Source organism: Hyperoodon ampullatus (genome assembly GCF_949752795.1).
Source record: "Hyperoodon ampullatus genome assembly, chromosome: 2".
Lineage (NCBI taxonomy): Eukaryota > Metazoa > Chordata > Mammalia > Artiodactyla > Ziphiidae > Hyperoodon > Hyperoodon ampullatus.
In genome coordinates, this window is record NC_136915.1 from 160870856 (window position 1) to 160894437 (window position 23582).

Consider the following 23582-nt stretch of genomic DNA (forward strand, 5'->3'; position numbering starts at 1 on the left):
CCTGTAGAATTTTAAAGAGATGCTTTCATCATTGACTTATAAAGTTAAAATTTTTAAACCATAATAGAGTTTGAAAATATTTTAGAAATATTTTTTCACTGGTTGCTCTCTAGTCCTGATTATAAAATGGTAAACTGTAAGTATAAAAAACTAGAATGAAAGTGATAATTTTATGCTTTAATTTTGTATCTTTGGTGCAAATATAAACTGAAATAAAAGTAGCATAAAAGCCAGTCACTTACACACAAATTGTACTCTAAAATTTTCCTGAAAGAGATGTGATTGGAGAAAAAGCTACAACATAGCTTTGGTTTACATGGTTTAATGTGACTAATAGAATCAAATAGTATAAAATTCCATTTAGTTATTTATTCAAAGCTTCACATTGTTAACAACCTGTTTTAAACAAATCTATTTAAGACTCTGAAACACCAAGAGTATGTACTACACATATTTTATATTTAAAAAGTTGAGTATTTGGATTTTTATGCTTTTAGTAGGCTGAGTCACTCTGGGATACTACTGTCCCATTGATACCACTGCCCTTAGCACCAAAAAGATTATCCTGCTTCCGTCCATCTGTTTGGCTGGTAGTAGTGAAATCCTTCCCTGTTTCACCTTGTTGCCTATGATCAACATTGTGTTAACACTTTGGTGATAGGTGATAAAATGGATGACATGTGTCTTGTTACATTCTGGTTATTCTTTGAGGTCTGCACAAGTGTGTATAGGCAAGTGGGCAACTCCCCCTTGAGAATGTGACTGCTCAGAATGAACTTGAGTTATGGATTTATTCAGCCTGTAAAACCTCAGCTGGCATAAATAATTGAGAAAGCAAAGGTTTGTCTGTGGTGCATACCTCAGGGACTCATGGCTCCCTTCCTTCTCTCTACCTCCCTTTCTTATGAAAATGATCCCAGTTGCACTCCTGGATAATAACACACCAAGCAATTAAAAGCCATGGGTGGCTGGAGAGAGGAGAAAAGGTTTAGTTAATGAGCTTTTCCTCTTCCAGTGCCCATGAGAGCTTCAGGAATGACAGGACGATTAAAGCGAAGAGATAATTATAGATTATGTGAAAATGGGTCCCTTGGGATGAGTAGGTCTTGACATAAACAATAACTGTTGTAAGAGTCTCCTGGCTCTCATATTCACCCTTTTCTTCCGTGCTTTATTTAGCTCCTGTGTGCTCAGCGTCATGATGCCAACCAAGCATATAGGCAAATCTACCTGTTTGCAGATCAACAGCCCTTTCTGAACAAGAGGTCATTCATCAACTAAAACCATCATCTTCTCTTCGTCTCTGCTTCTCTTCTTCCTTTGTCCTTTCGCATCATCCTTTTCCTCATTTTACCCCTTCTAATCTTTTCCTTCTCTCTTTCTTATATCCTTATCCGTATATAGTACCTATGAAATGCTAGGCACTTAGTCTTGTTTAAGTGTTTAGCGTGTGTCTGTGCGTGCATGCGTGCATGTGCAATTATAAAGACACATATGGTTATGGATATACTATGTTATAATAAAAGGTGGTTATATGTGTTGCAGATAATATAAATGTTTCCTCCTATTAAAATGCTTTACAGATATATTTAAAGAAAGATATTTTAAAAGTGTTAGCAAAGATGTAAGTTTTGTGTGATAGACAAAGTCTTCTTCTTAATTCCCATTGAATTGTTACCAGCTATTCTCTCAATGCTGAAAGCAAGAAATTTTGGTTATTTCATTGCTTTTCAATTTATGAGGTCTTTGCTGATTGCATTGTATATATTAGTAAATGCTGGTGTTTATTAAAGTTTGAGTTCTGTGTGAGAAAGGCATTATTACATTAATTACATGTTTTTTTATTTTAAAATTTTTACCTACTATAAAATTTTATATATTCATTAGATAAGTATTTTTAACAGTATTTCATGTAAAGTACGTCATTCCTAGGTCTATATGTCGTATTGGTCTTCTCTGTCTCTCACATCTCCTAACACATCAGAAATTCTGTTTCTTCATGTTCAAAATAATCCAAATTCATCTCCTTCTCATTATCACTGCTATCATGCCTTTTGCATTACCATCACTACTCTAAACAGCCATCTTCTCTTGGCCAGGACACTACTGAACGATTTGCAAACTGGATTCCTCACTTCCTTTTCTGTCTCCTCCCCAGATTTATAACTCAAATCTCATAGCACTTTCCTGCTTAAAATCCTGTAATGATTTCCCATAGCACTTAGGATAGAATTTTAAAATCCTTAACATGTCTTGCAGGGCCCCTCATTGTCTCATCTAATGCCAATTTCCCCCTCCCCACTTGTTCACTCTGCTCCAACCAACTGGCCTATTTTTATTTCCTTGAAGGTCCAATTAATATTTGTTAGGTAAATTGATGGAGAGTGTTATATGAATATGAAAAATGACTCCAGCTTAAAATATATGCTAAAATCTTAAGGTAATAGAAATGTCAGCTAATATATATTGACCATTTATTGTATGCTAGTAACTATACCACATGTGTTATATATATTATTCCACTTAACCTTCAGAATGATCCTGTGAGATGTAGGTATTATTGATATCCCCGTTTTACAGATGAGGAAACTGAGACTCAAAGAGGTTAGGTTAATTGTCCAAGGTCACATGGTTAGTAACTCTGCTCTTAACTGCTACACTGTACTGCTTCTGAGATATTTGAGGAATCATTGTAATCTCCAATTATTGAAATTGAATTTGATAGTTGTTATTATATTAATATAGTGAGTATCTTCAGTTTACATTTTTAATTAAATTTCTTTTCCATTTAGTGTTTTTAAAAATGTGCTTCACTGGTAAAATTAGAGACTGTAGTCTTTCATTTATCAATATACTGATGATGATGTTTCCCTTAGATTAATTGTTTTTATTGATTTTAGACTTACCTTAATGGTTGAGAATGTAAGTCATCTCTGTAGCCAAGGGATTCTATAGATTTTTCTGATGTGGGCACTGGTTTTAGAGGGATTGATCAGAACTGAACTATGTTTTTTCTCATGGACATTTAGACTATCAGAAATTTTCAATCGACTTTTTTAGAGTTAAGCAGGTTTTAACAGGTGAAAATGCATTTTTACTAACTAGTGTTTTTATAAATTATGCCTAAATAACTTTTCCAGTATAACAAGTTATCTACAAGAAGTACCTGGGGCATTGATCTTTCCTTTGTCATTGCTCGTTTGAAAAAATATGAGAAAAATATTTTAAAATGTAAGTGGTTTCATTTGAAGGGACCCTTATCAACATAAGTAAGATAGTAAATAGAACTTTTTATTTGAGGCTTTTAAGAATTTTATGGTCCTAGAACTAAATACACTACATATACAACCCAGTCTGAAAATAGTTATTACTTGGTGAAAGATGTTGCCATTACCACATAACAGGAAGTGGGAAAACCAACTGGTTATTTCCTATAACTGTCTGAAACCAAGTGCAGATATAGTAACACTCTGAGTGGGAAGATTGTGATTCAATATATATGAATTCTCTCAGTCATTCACTTGTCCATTTGTCACTGTGTATTTGGAACCTACCTTATTACTTTACTGATTAAAACACCATTGGTTTTAGAACACTATTATTTAAATACCATTAAGAAAAAAAAAGTCACTAATTAATTGTAAGATGCTGAAGGTTATAAGATCCATCAGAGATGTTAAAATATGAAAAAAATATGTGTTTACCAAGTTGGCAGTGAAATATGCCAACTTAGTAAACAATTTCTAGGTGTTTATTTGGTACCTAGGATTTCAAGAATTATTTTAAGAACAACTTAACCAACAACATAAAGCACTTTCTTAGTGCTTTGATCTCATTGCTAGGCTTCTCGAGCATTGTTACTGCTGAAGCAGTGTTTTGTCTCTTCTAGGACTTAGGACCAAAGTGTTTCAGAAAGGAGGTGCTATTTGTAAAATTTTACCTGAGGGTCATAGGATAGACTCTCATTTATGGTCTTTGATAAGATTGAGACTCAAAAACAGTGTTTTACAAGGTGATATTAACATCTAAACTTTTAATTAGATATTAATTAAAAGTGGAGATTTTTAATATGCTAAGTATGACAACTGTGACTACTATTTAATCCTTAAGTTAGGAGTTGACTTTACCTGTTTTGCTTCTTACACCAGCTTCCTTAAAAACCTTTGAGTAAGGGCTTCCCTGGTGGCGCAGTGGTTGAGTCTGCCTGCCGATGCAGGGGACACGGGTTCATGCCCCAGTCCGGGAAGATCCCACATGCCGCAGAGCAGCTGGGCCCATGAGCCATGGCCGCTGAGCCTGCGCATCTGGAGCCTGTGCTCCGCAACGGGAGAGGCCACAACAGTGAGAGGCCCGCGAACCGCAAAAAAAAAAAAAAAAAAAACCTTTGTGTAAGAACAGATTCTTTCAGGGAGAGAAACAGCTGTAAGTAAAATTAAAATATGCCTGTATTTTTTTTTATATTTGTAAATTAAAACATGCTTTTATTTTAAATACAGAGGGTAGCTTAATTTTTTTGCAGACATTTTATCTCAACTTCTAAAATATTAATGGTTTATAGTCATATCAAAAATTATATAAAGATTTTATATGTGTATATATAAAATAAAGATTTTATATATATCTATACAGTTGATCCTTGAACAAGGTGCGGGTTAATCCAAGTATAACTTATAGTTGGCCCTCCATATCCACAGTTCCTCTGCATCCGTGGATTCAACCAACCGTAGAATGTGTAGGACTATAGTATTTACTATTGAAAAACATCCACATGTAAGTGGACCTGCACAGTTCAAACCTACATTGTTCAAAGGCCAACTGTATATCAAGGTTGTATAAAAAAGAATCAACAATAGGCTTTGTGCTTTGTATCTGGCGTACATAGTAGGATGTTGGAAATCATAGTCAAATGAGGTCAGTGAGATGATATCATTGTTTCCTAACATTGTATTTGAACAGAAGAGTAATAACCCTTTACCTTTCTGATTGACAACTTCTGGCCACACATCCAACAAATAAATTAGGAACTTAAATTCCTACAAAGAAGTAGTATTCACGAGCAGTACTGCTGAATTTTGTAAGACATGTGCAGGCTTTCATCCTTGAAAGATTGGCTCCTAAGGAGCTTCACAGAGTGGGTTTTTGGTGAATTTACCATAGGTCAGGGTCCATTCTTCAATCTCAAAGATCTAAATAAAAGGCACATAGATGACCAGACCCTCAGAGACAATGTAGCAGTAATAAAATTTATCTGAAACTGATGTGTAAACTAAATGGCTTATTTATTTACCAATATATATCTTTATAGTGATCCAAATGCTTTGATACCCTGTGTACCCTCAGTCTGAGTATTGAGGAACCCAGAAAGACAGTCAGGTGACCATTTGTGAATGTTAAATAGAGCGAGAGAAGGGGAATTATTTTTATTTAATCAATTAATCGAAACAATTAATCGAAGGCAAAAAGGCATTCTGAGCTACTTCTCTGCTGGGAGACAGTCTGTTCTAGAGGCATCATTAGGACTTTGACTAAAGCAAATCTAAAAATAATTCCCCTGGGCTTCCCTGATGGCACAGTGGTTGAGAGTCCGCCTGCCGATGCAGGGGACACGGGTTCGTGCCCTGGTCTGGGAAGATCCCACATGCCGCGGAGCGGTTAGGCTCGTGAGCCATGGCCGCTGAGCCTGTGCGTTCGGAGCCTGTGCTCCGCAACGGGAGAGGCCACAACAGTTAGAGGCCCGCGTACTGCAAAAAAATAAAAACTAATAAAAAATAAATTAAAAATTTTATTGGAAATGTGTCTTAATGTTCAGAATAGTTTATTTAACAGATGAATATTATTTTATTAGAATGAGACAGTTCAGCATCGTCTTTTTTTTTTTATTTTATTTATTTTTGGCTGCGTTGGGTCTTCATTGCTGTGCATGGGCTTTCTCTAGTTGTGGTGAGCGGGGGCTACTCTTCATTGTGGTGCATGGGCTTGTCCTTGCAGTGGCTTCTCTTGTTGTGGCGCACGGGCTCTAGGCACATGGGCTTCAGTAGTTGTGGCTCATGGGCTTCAGTAGTTGTGGCTCATGGGCTCTAGAGCGCAGGCTCAATGTTTGTGGCGAATGGGCTTAGTTGCTCCACGGCCTGTGGGATCTTCCCAGACCAGGGATTGAACCCATGTCCCCTGCATTGGCAGGTGGGTTCTTAACCACTGCGCCACCAGCGAAGTCCTAGCATCAAGTCTTTTTTGTTTTATTTCACCTCTTCCATCCTCTAACCTTAGTTGTAGGAGGGCTTCCCAAAACCAGTTTTTCACCGAAATTGTCCCTTTATTTGGTACCATGGACAATTTATATCTTGGGGAAGTACAACCCGGGATTAATTTTTTCCCCCAAACCTTTCCTAGCGCAATGAACTCTTGTATGACATGAGTTTGACCTGCGCATGTTCACTTACATTTTTTCACGAAACATGTGCTACAGTACTACACAATCCGCGGTTGATTGAATCCTCAGATGGAGAACCCCCAGATACTGTGGGCTGACTGCAAAGTTAATTGGTGGATTAACTATTAACAGTTATTTTTGACTGGGGGGAGGCCGGTCCAAGGGTCAACTGTATATTAGTTAAACAGAGTACTTTTAAGCAAAAGAGTAACAGATTTAATTAATAGTCATTTGCGGGCTTCCCTGGTGGCACAGTGGTTGAGAGTCCACCTGCCGATGCAGGGGACACGGGTTCGTGCCCCGGTCTGGGAGGATCCCGCATGCCGCGGAGCGGCTGGGCCCGTGAGCCGTGGCCGTTGGGCCTGCACGTCCGGAGCCTGTGCTCCGCAACGGGAGAGGCCACAACAGTGAGAGGCCCACATACCGCAAAAAAAAAAAAAAAAAAAAAAAAAAAAAATAGTCATTTGCTAAATCTTAGTAAAGTCTTTTGGTTATGTTTCCTAGAAGTATACCATAGTATGGAGAGAGGTATGTGCTTTTCTTTTATGAACTAGGAGAATGGTTGAGCAACGGGAATGTTGAAAAGGGGAATGGCAATGAAATATTTACCACAGGAACTTTTTCAGGTAGATCAATTTAGGAAAGAATGTGTTTATTTAGAAGTTTAGCTGAAATTGATTCTCTTAAAATTTTCCATTCCTGCATATTCTTTTGGGTCTTTCTGTACCCCAAGAGCCCACAGGTGTACATTCTTTGATTTGAGGAATTTGTGGCATTTGTTTATATTTGTGTAAGTATTGGCTTACCCTTCTGTGTGTTTTCATTCATTCAATAAATACTTTTTCTTTGTCTGTTTACTGGAATACTATTTTTATATCTGATTGCCAGTTGCTTGATAAATACATGAATTGAAGTATTTACTGAATGTGTCTATTAAATAGATTTCTGAGCTAGCCCCATCAATGTGTTTTTTAATTCTGTGAGGTAGATGAAAAGTAGTTAAATGGACTTTAGATGGCTTGCCATCTTTAGAGGGCTAACTCTCTGAAATAGTCTTTTGATAGGAAAATGCAGTCTTTGTAGAAAGTGATGGAGATAGCATTTTTAGGAGTGGGCAAGAATCTCTTCTTCCCGTGATTCTGATGAAAGACAGCTATACTTAAACACCATCCCTCTCTTCCACAAGTGTGTGCCCTTATATTTCAAAAGAATTTCAAAGAAAGCCAGTGGTTTTTTCCATTCAGACAAATGTATTTTCTGTCAATTTTAGGAAATTTGGAGTAATCTAAAGAGAGTCCTGTGCTATGATAATATGGGACATTCTTGAGGGTAGCATCATGAAAATAATTCATACTCATCTGTAGAGAGTGGATATGATAATTTGTCACTCACATTCATCAGAGAGCAGGAAAAAGATAACCGGGTAAGAATCAAAAGAGAAAGGAAGATAAAGTGAGAAGATGTAGAAGGGCACTAACGTTTATTAAGGCTCTTTTATATTTGGTAATGGTTGAATTTGTTTGCACCTGTTGTTTCGTTTAAATATAGATATACAGAGAAAAATTGCCTGTGGAAGACTGTATTAACTGGGAAATACAGAGGGAAAAAGACAGAATTTGATTTGTATATTGTACATAATCTTGTTGGGGGCAAGAAAGGAGATAACGGAAAGATGTTACTCCAGACGTTTCTCCATTTTTGCCACTAGGTGGTGACATTGTATAAAGACAGCTTGGTTGCTGGCAAGTAAGATAGTCAAACCTTGAAGTGGGGATAGATAACTATATTGAACAACTAAGCCCAAGATTATCACCTAATATTTTTTAATATTAGTCACACAGCTTTGCAGCACATTTGTGGTAACTTTTATTGACTTTCCCATTTTATATTTAATTTACATTGTGTACTCTACCCTGAAGTTTTTTTTTTGTTTTTGTTTTTTTTTTGCGGTAGGCGGGCCTCTCACTGTTGTGGCCTCTCCCCTTGCGGAGAACAGGCTCCGGACGCGCAGGCTCAGCGCCGTGGCTCACGGGCCTAGCCGCTCTGCGGCATGTGGGATCTTCCCAGACCGGGGCACGAACCCGTGTCCCCTGTATTGGCAGGCGGACTCTCAACCACTGCGCCACCAGGGAAGCCCTACCCTGAAGTATTTTATAAATACCTCTATGTGCCTAACATACTTAGCAATGATAAACTGCAGTTGATAAGCAGGTATACAGATGAAAACATGCCCCGACCTCCAAAAAATTCACATACCAAAACAAAATAATTGATATAAATGATACATATAAGAAACATTGAGAATATATTAAGCAATATAAACATTTTAAATAATACTGCTTATGGCATAAGTGTACATGCACATTTGGAATTAAGGAAAAAGGACCACACAGAAGATCCTCTCATCTCTGAATTATTCTTGCATTTTACTGGGTATGGGTAACCTACATCCCAAGGATCCTCCATACTTTTCCTTTCTGTGCCCCACCACCAACTCTCCATTATTTTCAAATCCAAAACAATTGGTGAGTAGTGTATTTTTTATTAGGACTTAAAATGACGCAATACTTTCTCTCACAGTTGAAGTTTCTGCCTCTTGAATTAGAGGGGTCTCTGTTATTGTATTGAAGGAAAATAGGTCCCTCTCTTTCCCAAGTCAGAATGCTGAATGCACTTTTTCATAGAAAGTATTTTTTGTGATAGTTAAATATAGCTAAAATACTGTTATATGCAGACTTAATTTAAAAAATCAGACTTCTCCTTTCAGGGGTTTTGGCCTCAGACTTCACTATTTTCTTCCAGAATAAGTGATCTGGAAAAGCATTTTCTCTTTTGCAAATGAACATTTTCAAGAGACCCTATTTTTTTTAAAAAACATGATTTTTTTTCCTGGAAACTTAGCTCATTTTCTCCAGCTTGAAGCAGGCTGTTTCTCCTCTGTATTCTGATAGGCCTTTTTAAAGATCCAATTTTACCTTATGTTAATGGTATATAGATTTTTATCATCTCAACCATACGGTACATGTATTGAATGCAAAGTTTCTTGCTTAGCCTTATCATCTCTTATCAACAGAATCTTGTCCAGTGCCTTGCATGTAGTAGGTGCTCAATTAAATACATGACATGCATAAGGAAGGCTCAGACTGTTAATGCCAAAGTAGTGTGTTTTAAGTTAATTACTTCTGACTAGACAGGCTCCGGACGCGCAAGCTCAGTGGCCATGGCTCAGCGGCCCAGCCGCTCCGCAGCATGTGGGATCTTCCCGGACCGGGGCACAAGCTCATGTCCCCTGCATCGGCAGGCGGACTCTCAACCGCTGCGCCACCAGGGAAGCCCCCTAGAAATAACTTTTTATAGGGTATAAGGTATTGGCTTTTAAGATAGAAGGACTCCTATGGTCAGATGCTTTTTTTCTGATGAATGGAAGCTATGGCCTTACAGGTTGTAGAACATACTAGTTATAATGTTTGAAACTCAAATTGCATTGTTTTATGCCTGTTTAGAAAATGTAGAACAGTTTCATTATTAATACTCCAAATTACTGATCTTTTGGGAATCACAGATCCTTTTGAGAACCTCACTGAAGCTACCTCCCCCTTCCCCACCTACCCACTGCCAACACAGTCAGAAAAATGCATTATGCGTTTGCACAGATAATTCTGTATACTATTTTAGAGAACTCATAGACCTCATGTTAAGAACTTCTGCTTTAGATTCTGGAAGAGACTACAGCTTACTAATTGAGATGTAGCTTGATACAATAGAAAAATGGACTATATGCAAAATCAGTTGATCTGAGTGAGTTCTAGCTCTTATTCTACCCTTGATAAATGTGATGCCATTTGACAGGTCATATAACCTCTCCTTACCTGTTTCTTTATCTGTGAAGTGAAGCAGCTGTTGGATAAGATTAAGTGAATTAGTACATTGATATGCTTGGAACAGTGCTGAGTACATACTGTGCTTCCCAGTCTTTATTTTTATTTATTTTATTTATTTTTTTTTTTTTTGCGGTACTTGGGCCTCTCACTGCCGCGGCCTCTCCCGTTGCAGAGCACAGGCTCCGGACGTGCAGGCTCAGCGGCCATGGCTCACGGGCCCAGCCGCTCCGCGGCACGCGGGATTCTCCCAGACCGGGGCACGAACCCACGTCCCCTGCATCGGCAGGCGGACCCTCAACCACTGCGCCACCAGGGAAGCCCCCCCAGTCTTTATTTTTATTGTCTCATAAAGGACTTCTGAATTTTGTGATGCTCTAATTATCTTTCCCTTAAGAAAATTACTTACTTTGGTGTGTGTGTATATATGTTCGTGTTGTGTGTGTAATTTATTAAAAACTTGGATAGCAACCAACTTATTATTCTGTTATTCTGTAAGAGAAGTAGTAAGCTATGTCCTGATCTTTTGCTACCTCTATGATCTTTTGCTACCTCTATGATCTTTTGCTACCTCTATACAGGCAATAGTAGATGACCTTCTCACTGCAGTGCTACAATTGAAAATTCTGAGTCAGATGATACATGTGCCTGTCAGTGTATAAAAGTAACTGGGGAGAAAAAGAGCACTGAGAAAATCTACTCAAGATGTTATATTAGTGTCCTAGTGTAACTTGTTAAAGCAGATGAAGCTCTTCTCTATAATTATAGTTGCTAGGAACTTTAGTCTTTTCAGAGATGGGATGTATTACGTCTTACTGAAAATCCACTATTGTTCATGTAAAATTCTTTATAAAAACAGATTCTATTAATGTTTGCAGCAAACAGATTGTATTAAAAATATGTAACTTTTATGTATTACCTAGTAAGACAGACACTATTTTTTTTTTACTCTAATTAGGGAAGAAGACAAAAACATATTTGACTACTGCAGGGAAAACAACATTGACCATATAACCAAAGTCTTCAAATCAAAAAACGTGGATGTGAATATGAAAGATGAAGAGGTATGAAGAACATGCCCTGTTAATTATTTTCTTATGCTTTGTTGTTCTTCCCCAGTGCTTTTTTTCTACACAGCAGGCCTCTGAACTACAACTCAAACCACATTATGGTTAAGAGTATATCAGAATATCTAAATGAGATGGTGTCACCCAGTTAAGATACTTTCTGTGTCTGTATCCATCATATTTCTGTCCATTATAGAAGTTACTAGCTGAAACTTGCAGCAGGAAAATAACTTATATTTGTTCATGTTAAAGGGAGAGACTATTGGGCCTCCCTGGTGGCGCAGTGGTTGAGAGTCCGCCTGCCGATGCAGGGGATGCGGGTTCGTGTCCCGGTCTGGGGGGATCCCATATGCCGCGGAGCGGCTGGGCCCGTGAGCCATGGCCGCTGAGCCTGCGCGTCCGGAGCCTGTGCTCCGCAACGGGAGAGGCCACAGCAGTGAGAGGCCCGCGTACCGCAAAAAAAAAAAAAAAAAAAAAAAAAAAAAAAAGGGAGAGACTATTAACATATTTATGTGAAATCTATAGGTAATATTAAAATATTTATAAATAGCTTTAGTATCTTCTATCATTATACCTGAAACAAGTATATTGTCCTTTGCCCAGTAACTGTGTTTCTAGAAACTGTCAAAATTTTGGTAAATCCAATCATTTAAATGCAGGCCTGCTATTTAAAGGGATCCTATACTAAATTATTTTGTAAAATATATTACTTATTAATTTATTTATTTTGTGAATAAAACTGTTCACACATTGAGCTTAAACTGTCCCTGAATTATAGTTGTTTAAAAAGGAGCAAAATTTATTAATCACTTTTAGTCATTTTTCTCATTCTTTGATAATGCAGTGAAGATAATCAAAATGACCAGAAGGTGGCAATTGTTAGGAAGAGGACATGCAGTGATCGTAGATGATCAACTTCTGTATTAATTGAGGGCTCTCTATACAGGTTAGCCCTTAATATTATCTCACTTTTAGGCAGCATCTTTCCTATAATATATTTTCAGTGACATCTGGAACTGAAAATGTAAGACTGTAATTCTATAGTAAAGTTTGTTCTGCTATAAATAATGAAAGGAGTCAAGAAAGATGTCGCTAGAGAAAAGTGGAAGCCAGATTGTGAAACAGTAACACCGGCTCTTCTGATTCCCACTTGGGTTTTTTTTTGCCTTTCAGGATCAGAATACATTTTATTTTAGTCAGTCAGGCACGATTGCTTCTTTTGATTTTATTGTCGTTTTTTGTTTGTTTGTTTGTTTTTTGTTTTTTACGGTACGCGGGCCTCTCACTGTTGTGGCCTCTCCCATTGCGGAGCACAGGCTCCGGACGCACAGGCTCAGCGGCCATGGCTCACGGGCCCAGCCGCTCCACGGCATGTGGGATCTTCCTGGACCGGGGCACAAACCCATGTCCCCTGCATCGGCAGGCGGACTCTCAACCACTGCACCACCAGGGAAGCCCTTTATTGTCGTTTTTAATGTTTGTGCTCATGAGTTAAGATTTTTATGAAGTTAATAGATGTAGATCGTTCAAAGGAAATCAAATAGTACTATAAGTCTTACAACAAAAAATGTACTCCCTTATCTGCATCCTTCTCACATTTGATTCTAACTCCCTTGAGGCAAAAACTTTCAGTGCTTTTAGTTGTTTCATTTGCAATTTACCTACATAATTCTAAATAATATACTTGTATCTCTTGATTTTCCAAGTCTAAACATTATTGATTTTCTTCTATGTTATATTAGGATTTAGCTCTTTTACTCATCTTCCCCCTCTCTCTCCCCACCCTCTTAAAATAGTTATATCACAATTTTTAGTGTCAGTTTTCTGATTGCACCTCTGTTATATCAGTGTTTTTATTATTATTACAAATTATACTATAACTAATAATGTAATATAGTCAATTATGATTATAATGTAACTATATTATTATGACTGTGTAAATACTGTTTGTTGCTGAGCTATGGACTGTACTATGTGTATTAGTCAGCTTTTGCTCTAGCAAAAACAAAACAAACAAAACCCCAAATTTCAGTGGCTAACAACATTTATTTCTTGCTCATATTTCAAAAGCCTTGGAACCAGTTGAGACTCTGCTGGCTTCTACTAGCCTTGTTTGTGCTCAGTTCATCTCGATTTCATATGTCTTCTCATTCTAAGATCTAATCCCAATGGATAGACCCTATATGGGGCAGACAATAAAGGCAGACAGAACCAGACCCCACAAATACATTTAAAGCTTTCCTTGGATGTAGCATGTGTCACATCTACTCACATTCCTTTGTCTAAAACAAGTCACAAGGCCAAGCCCCAGGTCACTATAGTAGGAAGTCTGCTCTGATTGCAGGGAAGCAAGGCAAAGGTGGAAAGGGAATGAATAAATTATATAATTATGAATAATGCAATCTACATACCATGGTACAACATTTTGTTTTTCTTAAGGTTAATAATGGCCTCTTTTTTTTTTTCTTGGTTTTCTATGTTTCTATTGCAATTCTTTCCTCAAATTTCCCAGTAGAGGTCTTCTCTGTTCAGTCAAGCACATCAGATAATCAATCCCATGTTTTTTTTAGCAATATCCCTCTGGAACCCTCCTTCCTTCTTCATCTCTAAACTGGACTGGTTGTTCTCTAGGCCTCTTGCATAGATGTCATTCTGGGATTATGCTTTACCACTGTCTTTGGAATTCTCTTCCCCTTTTTCCTGGATTTTTCTGTTTTCTGGATCCCAGGTCTTCATCTTTTATTGTTTACTTCTGTGTTTTGATGGAGTGTCTCCTCCACTAGCGTCCTCTTTTATTTATTTCCTGGTTTTGAAGGAGCATTTCCTTTAGTAGCTTCCTGGGTAAATGTTTTGAGATCTTCCTTGTTGAAAATGTTTCTATCAGAGCTCTTGGTGTATTCCATATGCTCAGTAAAGATTTGATGAATTATGAGTGAATGAATGATTGAATGAATGAATAAGCAGAAGCAGCATAGTATAATGGTGATGAGCTGGACTACCTGGGTCTGAGTGCTAGCACTGTCACTTCCTAGCTATATGACCTTTGTCAAGTTTATTCTGTCTCAGTTTCCTAATGTGTAAAATGGGAATAATAATAGTACCTGTGTCAGAATTGTTTTGAGTATTATATATAAGGCACTCAAACAGTACCTGAAACACACATGCCGAGCACTCAAATGTTAGCTGTCTTGATTATCCTTAGAGAATAATATGAATGAAGGATGATGATATAATGAAGAAATGAAGAAACCACAACTTTTTTTTGTAAAGACTTTTTTTAAGAGCAGAGCAGTTTTAGGTTTTATAATAAATTTGAGAGGAAGGTACAGAGATTTCCCTTCCCATAAGACCCAACATTATTAACATGATATATTTTTTTTTAAACCAAGGATGAACCTACATTGATATATCATTATCATCCAAAGTCCATAATTTACTTTAGGGTTCCTCTTGGTGTTGTATATTCTATGTATTTGGACAAATGTGTAATGAAATATTCATCATTACAGTATCATAAGACTCTTTTCACTGCCCTAAAAATCCTATGTGCTCTGAAAATTCATACCCCCCACTCCCCTGGCAACCACTGATCTTTTGGTTATCTCCATAGTTTTGCCTTTTCCAGAAGGCCATATAGTTGGAATCGCGCAGTATGTAGTCTTTTCAGATTGGCTTCTTTCACTTAGTAATATGCATTTGAGTTTCCTCCATATCCTCTGATGGCTTGAGAGCTCATTTCCTTTCAGCACCGAATAATATTCCATTGTCTAGACGTACCACAGTTTATTTATCCATTCACCTCTTGAGGATTTTTCTTGGTTGCCTCTGAGTATTGGCAATTATGAATAAAGCTGCTATAAACATCCATGGGCACGTTTTGTGTAGACGTAAGTTTTCAGTTCCTTTGGGTAAGTAACAAAGAGTACAATTTGTAGATGATGTGGTAAGAGTGTGTTTAGTTTATTAAGAAACCACCAAATTGTCTTCCAAAATGGCTGTGCCATCTTGTATTCCTACCATCCATGAATGATGCTCTTTTGTTAGGTACATATACGTTAAGAATAGTTACATCTTCTTGGAGAATTGACCTCTTTATCATTATGTAATACCCTTCTTTATCCCTCATAACTTTACTTACTTTGAAGTTTGCTCTGACTGAAATTAATATAGCTAATCCTGTTTTCCTATTGTGTGTTAGCATGGTATTTTTTTGTCCATCCATTTACTTTTAATCTATACGTGCCTATATATTTCAAGTAGGTTTTTTATAGACAGCATATTGTTGGGTTGTGTTTTTTGTTTGTTTGTTTGTTTTTTTTGCAGTATGCGGGCCTCTCACTGCTGTGGCCTCTCCCGTTGCGGAGCACAGGCTCCGGACGCGCAGGCTCAGCGGCCATGGCTCACGGGCCCAGCCGCTCCGCAGCATGTGGGATCTTCCCGGACCGGGGCACGAACCCGTGTCCCCTGCATCAGCAGGCGGACTCTCAACCACTGCGCCACCAGGGAAGCCGCCCTGGGTTGTGTTTTTGATCCACTCTGACAATCTGTCTTTCAATTGGTACACTTAGGCCATTGACATTCAAAGTGATTACTAATATAGTTGGCTTAATATTTACCATCTTTGTTACTGTTTTCTATATGTTGCCCTTATTCTTTATTCCTGTTTTTGTCTTCTGCTCTTTTCCTGCCTTTTGTGGTTTTAATTGAGCATTTAATATGATTCCATTTTCCTTCCTTTCTTAGCATATCAGTTATGCTTTTTTTTGACCTTTTATAGTGGTTGTCCTAGAGTTTGCAATATACATTTATAACCAATCTAAGTCCACTTTCAAATAACATGATACCATCATGGGTAGCGTGAGTGCCTTATAAAAACAAAATATTCCTAATTCCTCCCTCCTGTCCCTTGTATCATTTCTGTCACTCATTTCACTTACATAAAAGCATACATAAGCACGTATATATGCATACTATATATGCGTGTTTGTATATTAGTACACACGTAAGATATATATGATACATAAGCATGTATAATCAAATACATTGTTGCTATTATTTTGAACAAACTGTTATCTTAGATCAATTAAGAGTAAGAAAAATAAAAGTTTTCTTGTACCTTCACTATTCCTGCTTTGATGCTCCTTCTTTCTTTATGTAGATCAGTTTCTGACCTACATTATTTTCCTTCTCTCTGAAGAATTTCTTTTAACATTTCTTGCAAGGGAGGTGTATTGGCAACAGATTTCCTCAATATTTGTTTGAGAAAGTCTTTATTTCTTCTTCACTTTTGAAGGATAATTTCTCAGGATACAGAGTTCTAGGTTAGCAGGGGTTTTTCCTCAACAGTTTAAATATGTCACTCCACTCTCTTCTCGCATGGTTTCTGAGGAGAAGTCTGATGTAATTCTTATCTTTGTTTCTCTATAAGCAATATTTTTTTTTTTGTCCTCTGGCTTCTTTCAGGATTTTTCTTTATCTTTGACTTTCTGTAATTTGAAAATGATATGCCTAGTGTAGTTTTTGAAGCATTTATTTTGCTTGGTGTTCTCTGAGCTTCCTGGATATGTGGCTTGGTGTCTAGCATTAATTTGAGGAAATTCAGTCATTGTTTCAAGTATTCTTCTGTTCCTTTCTCTGTTTCTTCTCCTTCTGGTATCCCCATTATGCATACGTTGTATCTTTTGTATTTGTCCCATAGCCCTTGGATATTCTGTTCTGGGTTTTCTTTTTTTTTTTTTTTTTCCCCAGTCTTTGTTCTCTTCACTTTTCAGTTTTCAAGGATTCTATTGATACATCTTCTAACTCAGAGATTCTTTCTTCAGCCATGTCTGGTATACTAATAAGCCCATCACAGGCATTTTTAAAATTTCTGTTACAGTGGTTTTTTTATCTCTATCATTTCTTTTTGGTTATTAGGATTTCCATTTCTCTGCTTACATTGTCTGTTTGTTCTTGCGTGGTGCCTGCTTTATTCATTAGAGCCCTTAGCATATTAATCATAGTTGTTTTAAATTCTCAACCTGATAATTCCAACATCTCTGCCCTGTTTCATTCTGTTGCTTACTCTGTTTCTTCAGATTGTGGATTTTTTGCCTTTTGGTTTGTTTTGAAATTTTTACTGATAGCTGGACTTGATATATCAGATAAAAGGAACTGCTATAAATAAGCTCTTAGTAATGTGGTGGTGAGGTGCTGGGGAGAGAAAGTGTTCTATGGTCCTATGGTTCGGTCTCAGTTTTGTAGTGAGCCTATGCCTCTGGACTGGGAATCTCACAAATGTTTCTCACTTTTTTTTCCTCCCCCTTTAGATGGGGCAGAATGGCTGGAGTGGACTGGAGTTGGGTATTTCCCTTCCCCCAGGTCAGTTAGGCTCTGGTAATACCCCAACAGGTTAGGTGCTGGTTAACCAGTTTCCCCTGAAGACAGGCGGTTTTGAGAACAACAGAGTGCTTTGGCATATTTCAGAATGGTTAATTTCCCCTCCCCCTGCCAGAAGCATGAGGGGATGTTTCTCTGACATTTATTGTGGGAACCTCATCAAGCTCCTAGACGTAAATCTCATACTATTGGGGGGTTGCAGATAGAGGGGTTGAGTAGATGCCCTTGGAGTTTTTAACCCTCAGAGTTGTCTGCACTGTGCCCCCAGCAATTCATTAATTACAGTCAGGTTTTCCTACCTGGCTCTGGTTCCCCGAGTGGTTTCCACTTGTAAGGCTCTGCTCCAGGATGTCGAATTCACCTATTTGTCTCTCTAGTCTCAGGGGCAGTGGTTTGCCCTGTGTCTTTCCCTTTCTTATGGATCTAAGAATTGTTGATTTTTCAGTCTCTTCAGCTTTTTTGTTTGTTGTTAGGATGGAGTGGCAACTTCCTAGCTCCTTATATATGGAACTGGAAACGAAAAGCCCACTTAACTTTTCAAGGTCACTTTTTCACTGGAAATGATTGTGTATGTACTATATTATCCCTGTTAGAATTCTCCATCTTTCAAATAATACTATTTTATACAGTGTGGGTTATAGTTTACAGAGTACTTTCCCCATATTTACAACTCTGTAAGGTACTTTCACTTATTACCGTGTTGTCTTTATAACAGCCCTGTAAGGTAGATGTTATCCTTAGTTCACAGACAGGAACTATTTCAGAGATGTACACATTACTTGTTCGAATACATACAACTGCTAAGTGGAAATGCAGGTCTGAGAGACTGTTCTTTTCACCACTGGATTTAAGAAGGATAATCAATTTCCAGTCGACCCTGCTACTGTTGTGCTCTGATTTGCAACAATTTCTTTTATAGAATAGTCAAATCCACCTGTGACCTCTGCAAGGATCATTGGGCAGCAATGATAGGTATAAAATAAATGTCTAGAACTCAAATAGCTTACACTAAACAGCACCATTTTTATGTGAAAATAAAAGTAACACTTGTAAAATATCTTGCTTCTGTCATTTAGTGACTTTGATACAGTACGGTTTCCCAGGTCTTCCAGTTTGTTACCCATGCAGCTGCCTTTCCCCCAAGTCTGCCAGAACACTTGTGTTTCCATGAACAGATGAAGTGCTTACACATTCATAGACTGAGACGCCCAGAATTCAGTTGGGTTCTCTCATTGCTCCAAGCAGATTTCTGCCCTTTCAGCCATGACAACTCAGGCTGGGCTCTAAATACTGATGGCAAGTCCTTTTATTATTAATCAGGGATTTGTATGAATTAATTTAAGAACATGAGGGAAGTGGGAGCTTAAAATTAACATCCTAAATAAAATAAAGGGTACTGCTTCATGACACTTAAAGCTCTAGCAAATAAAACAAGTTTGCAAGCTTTGATGATGGATTAAAAGTATATAATCTCAAAGTTAAGTTGCTAGCTAAATACTTTTAACCCCTTTATCAGAAAAAAGACATTTCCCTACTGTAATAAGTTGGGTAACAATTACAATTTTGAAAGGACATCCCGGTCTTCTAGGTGTTTGTCTAATATTTGAGCTTGAGTTACTTCACTACTGATTGCCTAAGATTCTTTGGAATGGTATACGACTTTATTTAAAATGTTCATTCAGCAGAATCAGCCCAATTTCATTCTTTCCCTGAGATGATTAAAAATTACATTTATTTCACTTAAAATTTTTTGTGAGCACATAGAGAAATTTAATTATAGTCATAACATGATAAGCCACATTTGCACTCCCACATATTGAAATAAACATAATTATTATATTGCCTAAAATGCTTAGATTTGAATCTATAACTATCACAGCACATGAACATATATATATAAAATGCCTTTTAAATAAAATATTCCTATTCTATAATGAAGTTATTTTATTATACACAAGTATAGTTCCTGGTGTGTATCTTTTATTTAAGTTGTAATTGCTACAAATATAATAAGGCATATATTTCTAATTTGAGAAAATTATGTGGTGTTTCCTACTGATATGGTAATTAGGACGCTGTCTATATGTCATGTAATAGAAAAAAGTTTTGTAGTTATACTTACTATTCAGGACGCTATAGGTTCCAAGTTTATAGCATCATGGTGTTCTATGTACTCATTTTTTATTTAAATTACAGCTTTTATTAAATTTTTTAATCATTTGCAGAAATGTTTGGAAATTGAGGTGTAGATAATATGAAGAGAAATGTGAAGATCTAAAAGCTTATACATTTTTTAAAATGGTGCTTCAATTTTTATTTTTTGAGTCAGTTAATATAACTCTTCACACATGCCACATACTTATAGTTCTTCCAAGAAAATATCTTGGATGATTTAAATAATTTATAAAGTATACTTAATATATGAACAGAATATTTCTTATCAATCATCAGGCACATATTATGTCTGCACAATTCTTGTCACACAGTTTATTTCTCAGATCAGTGCCATATACAGTAGACACGGAATACATGCTTCTTAGTGATATTTAAATAATATTTTATTTATTTCTAATTAATTTATTTTTGGCTGTGTTGGGTCTTCATTGTGGTGGGCAAGCTTCTCATTGCGGTGTCTTCTCTTGTTGCGGAGCACGGGTTCTAGGTGCGTGGGCTTCAGTAGTTGTGGCACACGGGCTCAGTAGTTGTGGCGCACGGGCTCTAGAGCACAGGCTCAGTAGTTGTGGTGCACGGGCTTAGTTGCTCCGTGGCACATGGTATCTTCCCAGACCAGGGCTTGAACTCATGTCCCCTGCATTGACAGGCGGATTCTTAACCACTGTGCCACCAGGGAAGTCCCTTAAATAGTATTTTAAACTTTTACATTAATTTAAATTTGTTTTAGAACAAATGTAGCAATATAATAATATTTGAATGAATTAGATGACATTATTCCAGTGGAGTATCATCACTCCCCCCAGAAGCATTCATACAATTCATTGGTTTTTCCATAGATTTTTGTCTAATACACTCAAAAATTCCTCTTTTATTGAGCTACTTCTTTAGTTAAGTTCTTTCTGTCCTTTTGAAGGTCTAATTTTATACCATTTTCCATATGTTTATTGATTCTTTCAAATACTTTGAAGAAGATCACCTTTCTCTTGACTCCATTCCTTTCTGTACTTGCTTTGTTTTACATTGGTGGCTCATGTCAGAATACAGTTTACATGCTTTTGGCTTGAGAAACTGCTGCAAAATCTGGCAAAACTGACAGTACTAACCTAACAAAGAAGCAAAAGGTTTAAGAGGCAGAGTCAGTGTACTAAGGCTCAATTTATGCTTCTATTTAAGAAAGGAAGGAAAAAATTCATCCTCTTAAATAACTTTCTACACTTGAGTATATGCTGGTTTGGTTATGTAGTTGATAAACATATTAATTTGAAGGAACTTTGTTTATTCACACTAATAATTGAGAAATGCGTTCTAAACTGTCAAATTATGCTCATTTGTATTAATACAGGCAGCACCATTTAAAAATCAAGCCTATGGTAATACTTTACACCAGAATCTCGTACTTAATGCAAAATGAGAAAATAGTGAAAGTCATTTAAATCTTATGAGCTTTGGCAGCATACTTTTTAAAAATTTTTTTATCATGGTAAAATATACATAACAAAATTCACAGATTTAACCATTTTCAAGTGTACAGTTCTGTGTCATTAAATACTTTTACATTGTTTAACCATCACCACCGTTTATCTCCAGTACTTTTTCATCTTCCCCAACTGAAATTCTGGACCTGTTAAACACGAACTCCTCATTCCTCCCCTTCCCACAGCCCCTGGCAGCCACCATTCTACTTTGTGTGTCTATGAATCTGACTACTCTAGGTACTTCGTGTAAATGGAATCATACAATCATACACAAACTCTCTTGAGACTGGCTTATTTCAGTTAGCATAATGTCTTCAAGGTTCGTCCATGTTATAACATGTCAAAGTTTCCTTCCTTTTTAAAAATGAATGATAATTGTATGTATATACTGCATTTTGTTTATCTAAATATCCATCTGTGGACAGTTGGGTTGCTTTCATATTTTGGCTATTGTGAATAATGCGGCTGTGAATGTGGGTGTGCAAATTTTTGTTTTTTTCCAACACTTTATTATGAAAATTTGTAAACATACAGGAAAGTTGAAAGAATTTTACAGTGAACATCTATATCCCTACCACTAGATTCTACCACTAGTTACTTTACTATGTTTGCTTTATCAATATCTAGCTGTTTCTCTATCCATCCATCAATTGATCTGTGTTTTTGATGCATTTCAGAGTATTTTATAGACAATAAATTTTCTTCTAAATGCTTCAGCATACATATCATTAACTAGAGTTCAGTATTAGTTTGGTTCTTCTTTTAAGGTAACATGTATATATACAATGAAATGCACAAATCTGAAGTGCACATTCAATTAATTTTGACAAATGCACATACCTGTGTAATCAAAACTCTTGTCAAGATATAGAATGTTACTGTCACCCCAGAAAATTCCCTCATGCCCCATCCCAGGTAGTTCTTTCTCCTAATCGTACAATGGTAACCACTGTTCTGATAATCCTTCTACCATAAATTGGTTTTGCCTGTTCTAGAACTTTATATAGATGGAATCATAATATGTACTTTTTTGTGTAAGGCTTCTTTCATTTAGCATAGTGTTTTTGAAGTTCATTGATATTGTCATATAGATCAGTATTTCCTTCCTTTATATTGTTGACTAATATTCCATTGTATGAATATGAATTCATCGTAGTGTATTTATCCATTATCTTCTGATGGACACCTGGCTACCTTATTATTATCACTGGATTACTTACTATTTTATACAGGATGAAGTAATATCTCCCTTGCTTACTCCTTAACCCTTTAGTTACTAACATTATGGCTTAGTAAATGCTTATAGAGGGAGTTTCTAAAGTAGTGTATTTAAAATCCTTCTGAATTCCCTGATAGCTCAGCAATACCATTTCCTTTTACCTTAGATCTTAGCCAGTGAAGGAGATCAAGTATTCACTTATTTTAAATGTGTGTTAGCTTCCATGCTAGCCACATCTTGAGATCATAAACTGTCACCCAATCCTACTGCTGTCTGAGTTTTTGAAAGAACATTGTTGGTTCACTAATGAGAGGTGGGTGGAAGCAGGAGGCTTTGTGTAGTTTCTGGTGGTTGCAGGTGGGGGAGTTCTCACTGTAGCCAGCTGCTACACTGGCAGCAGCAAAGGGTAGAAGATAGGGATAGGAGAGAGGAGGCAGAGACACTACGGGTTATTGGTAGCTGAAGTCAATCAATTGTAAATTGAAACCCAATTTTTTGGAGAGAGGAATTCAAGTCAACCTATTTGCAGTATTTCACTTAGTAATTAGACAGTACTATACCATGCCATCTTTGATAGAATGGCAACTCTTACCAAATTTAAACATATCAACTTTGCCATGTTTTTGTCTACTGTATATATGGTGTACATGCTTTGTTTGTATATGTTCTCAAAATACCCTAAGAACATCGAGTCATTTTATAATACCATCTCTTTTCATTTAATTTGTGATATCCAGGAGAAAATCTAATTTTTAAAAATTCTACATGGTTTAAGAACAAGTAACCAAGGATATCAAAGAAGCATATAAAATATTAAGACTCACTCTGTATTTTCCAGAAGGTATGAAAGTAATACCACTTAATAGGTTAGCTGCCACCCTGCACTTTCCAAGCACTTTAGAGTCATTCATCTGTCTGAGGTAAAATGGTATTTGCACCCTTGGTTAACAGATGGGAACT

At 36.9% G+C, this 23582-nt stretch overlaps 1 protein-coding gene across 4 annotated transcripts in view; it reads left to right on the forward strand.

Annotated features, from left to right (window-relative positions):
• The window catches only part of ACBD6 (acyl-CoA binding domain containing 6), a gene marked incomplete at its 3' end in the record, with an annotated part of 230170 nt that overhangs the window by 69440 nt on the left and 137148 nt on the right, over positions 1-23582 (forward strand). The window contains exons 5-6 of one of the 4 annotated variants that reach the window (XR_013810719.1): positions 4149-4422; positions 11267-11373. Coding sequence is in view for 3 of the 4 variants with exons in the window: in XM_079697808.1 (XP_079553934.1) it covers positions 11267-11372; positions 13891-13920 (136 nt within the window). Of the gene's footprint in view, positions 1-4148; positions 4502-11266; positions 11374-13890; positions 13921-23582 lie in introns of those variants that run through there. The other 3 variants (XM_079697808.1, XM_079697807.1, XM_079697809.1) reach the window with 3 other exon arrangements.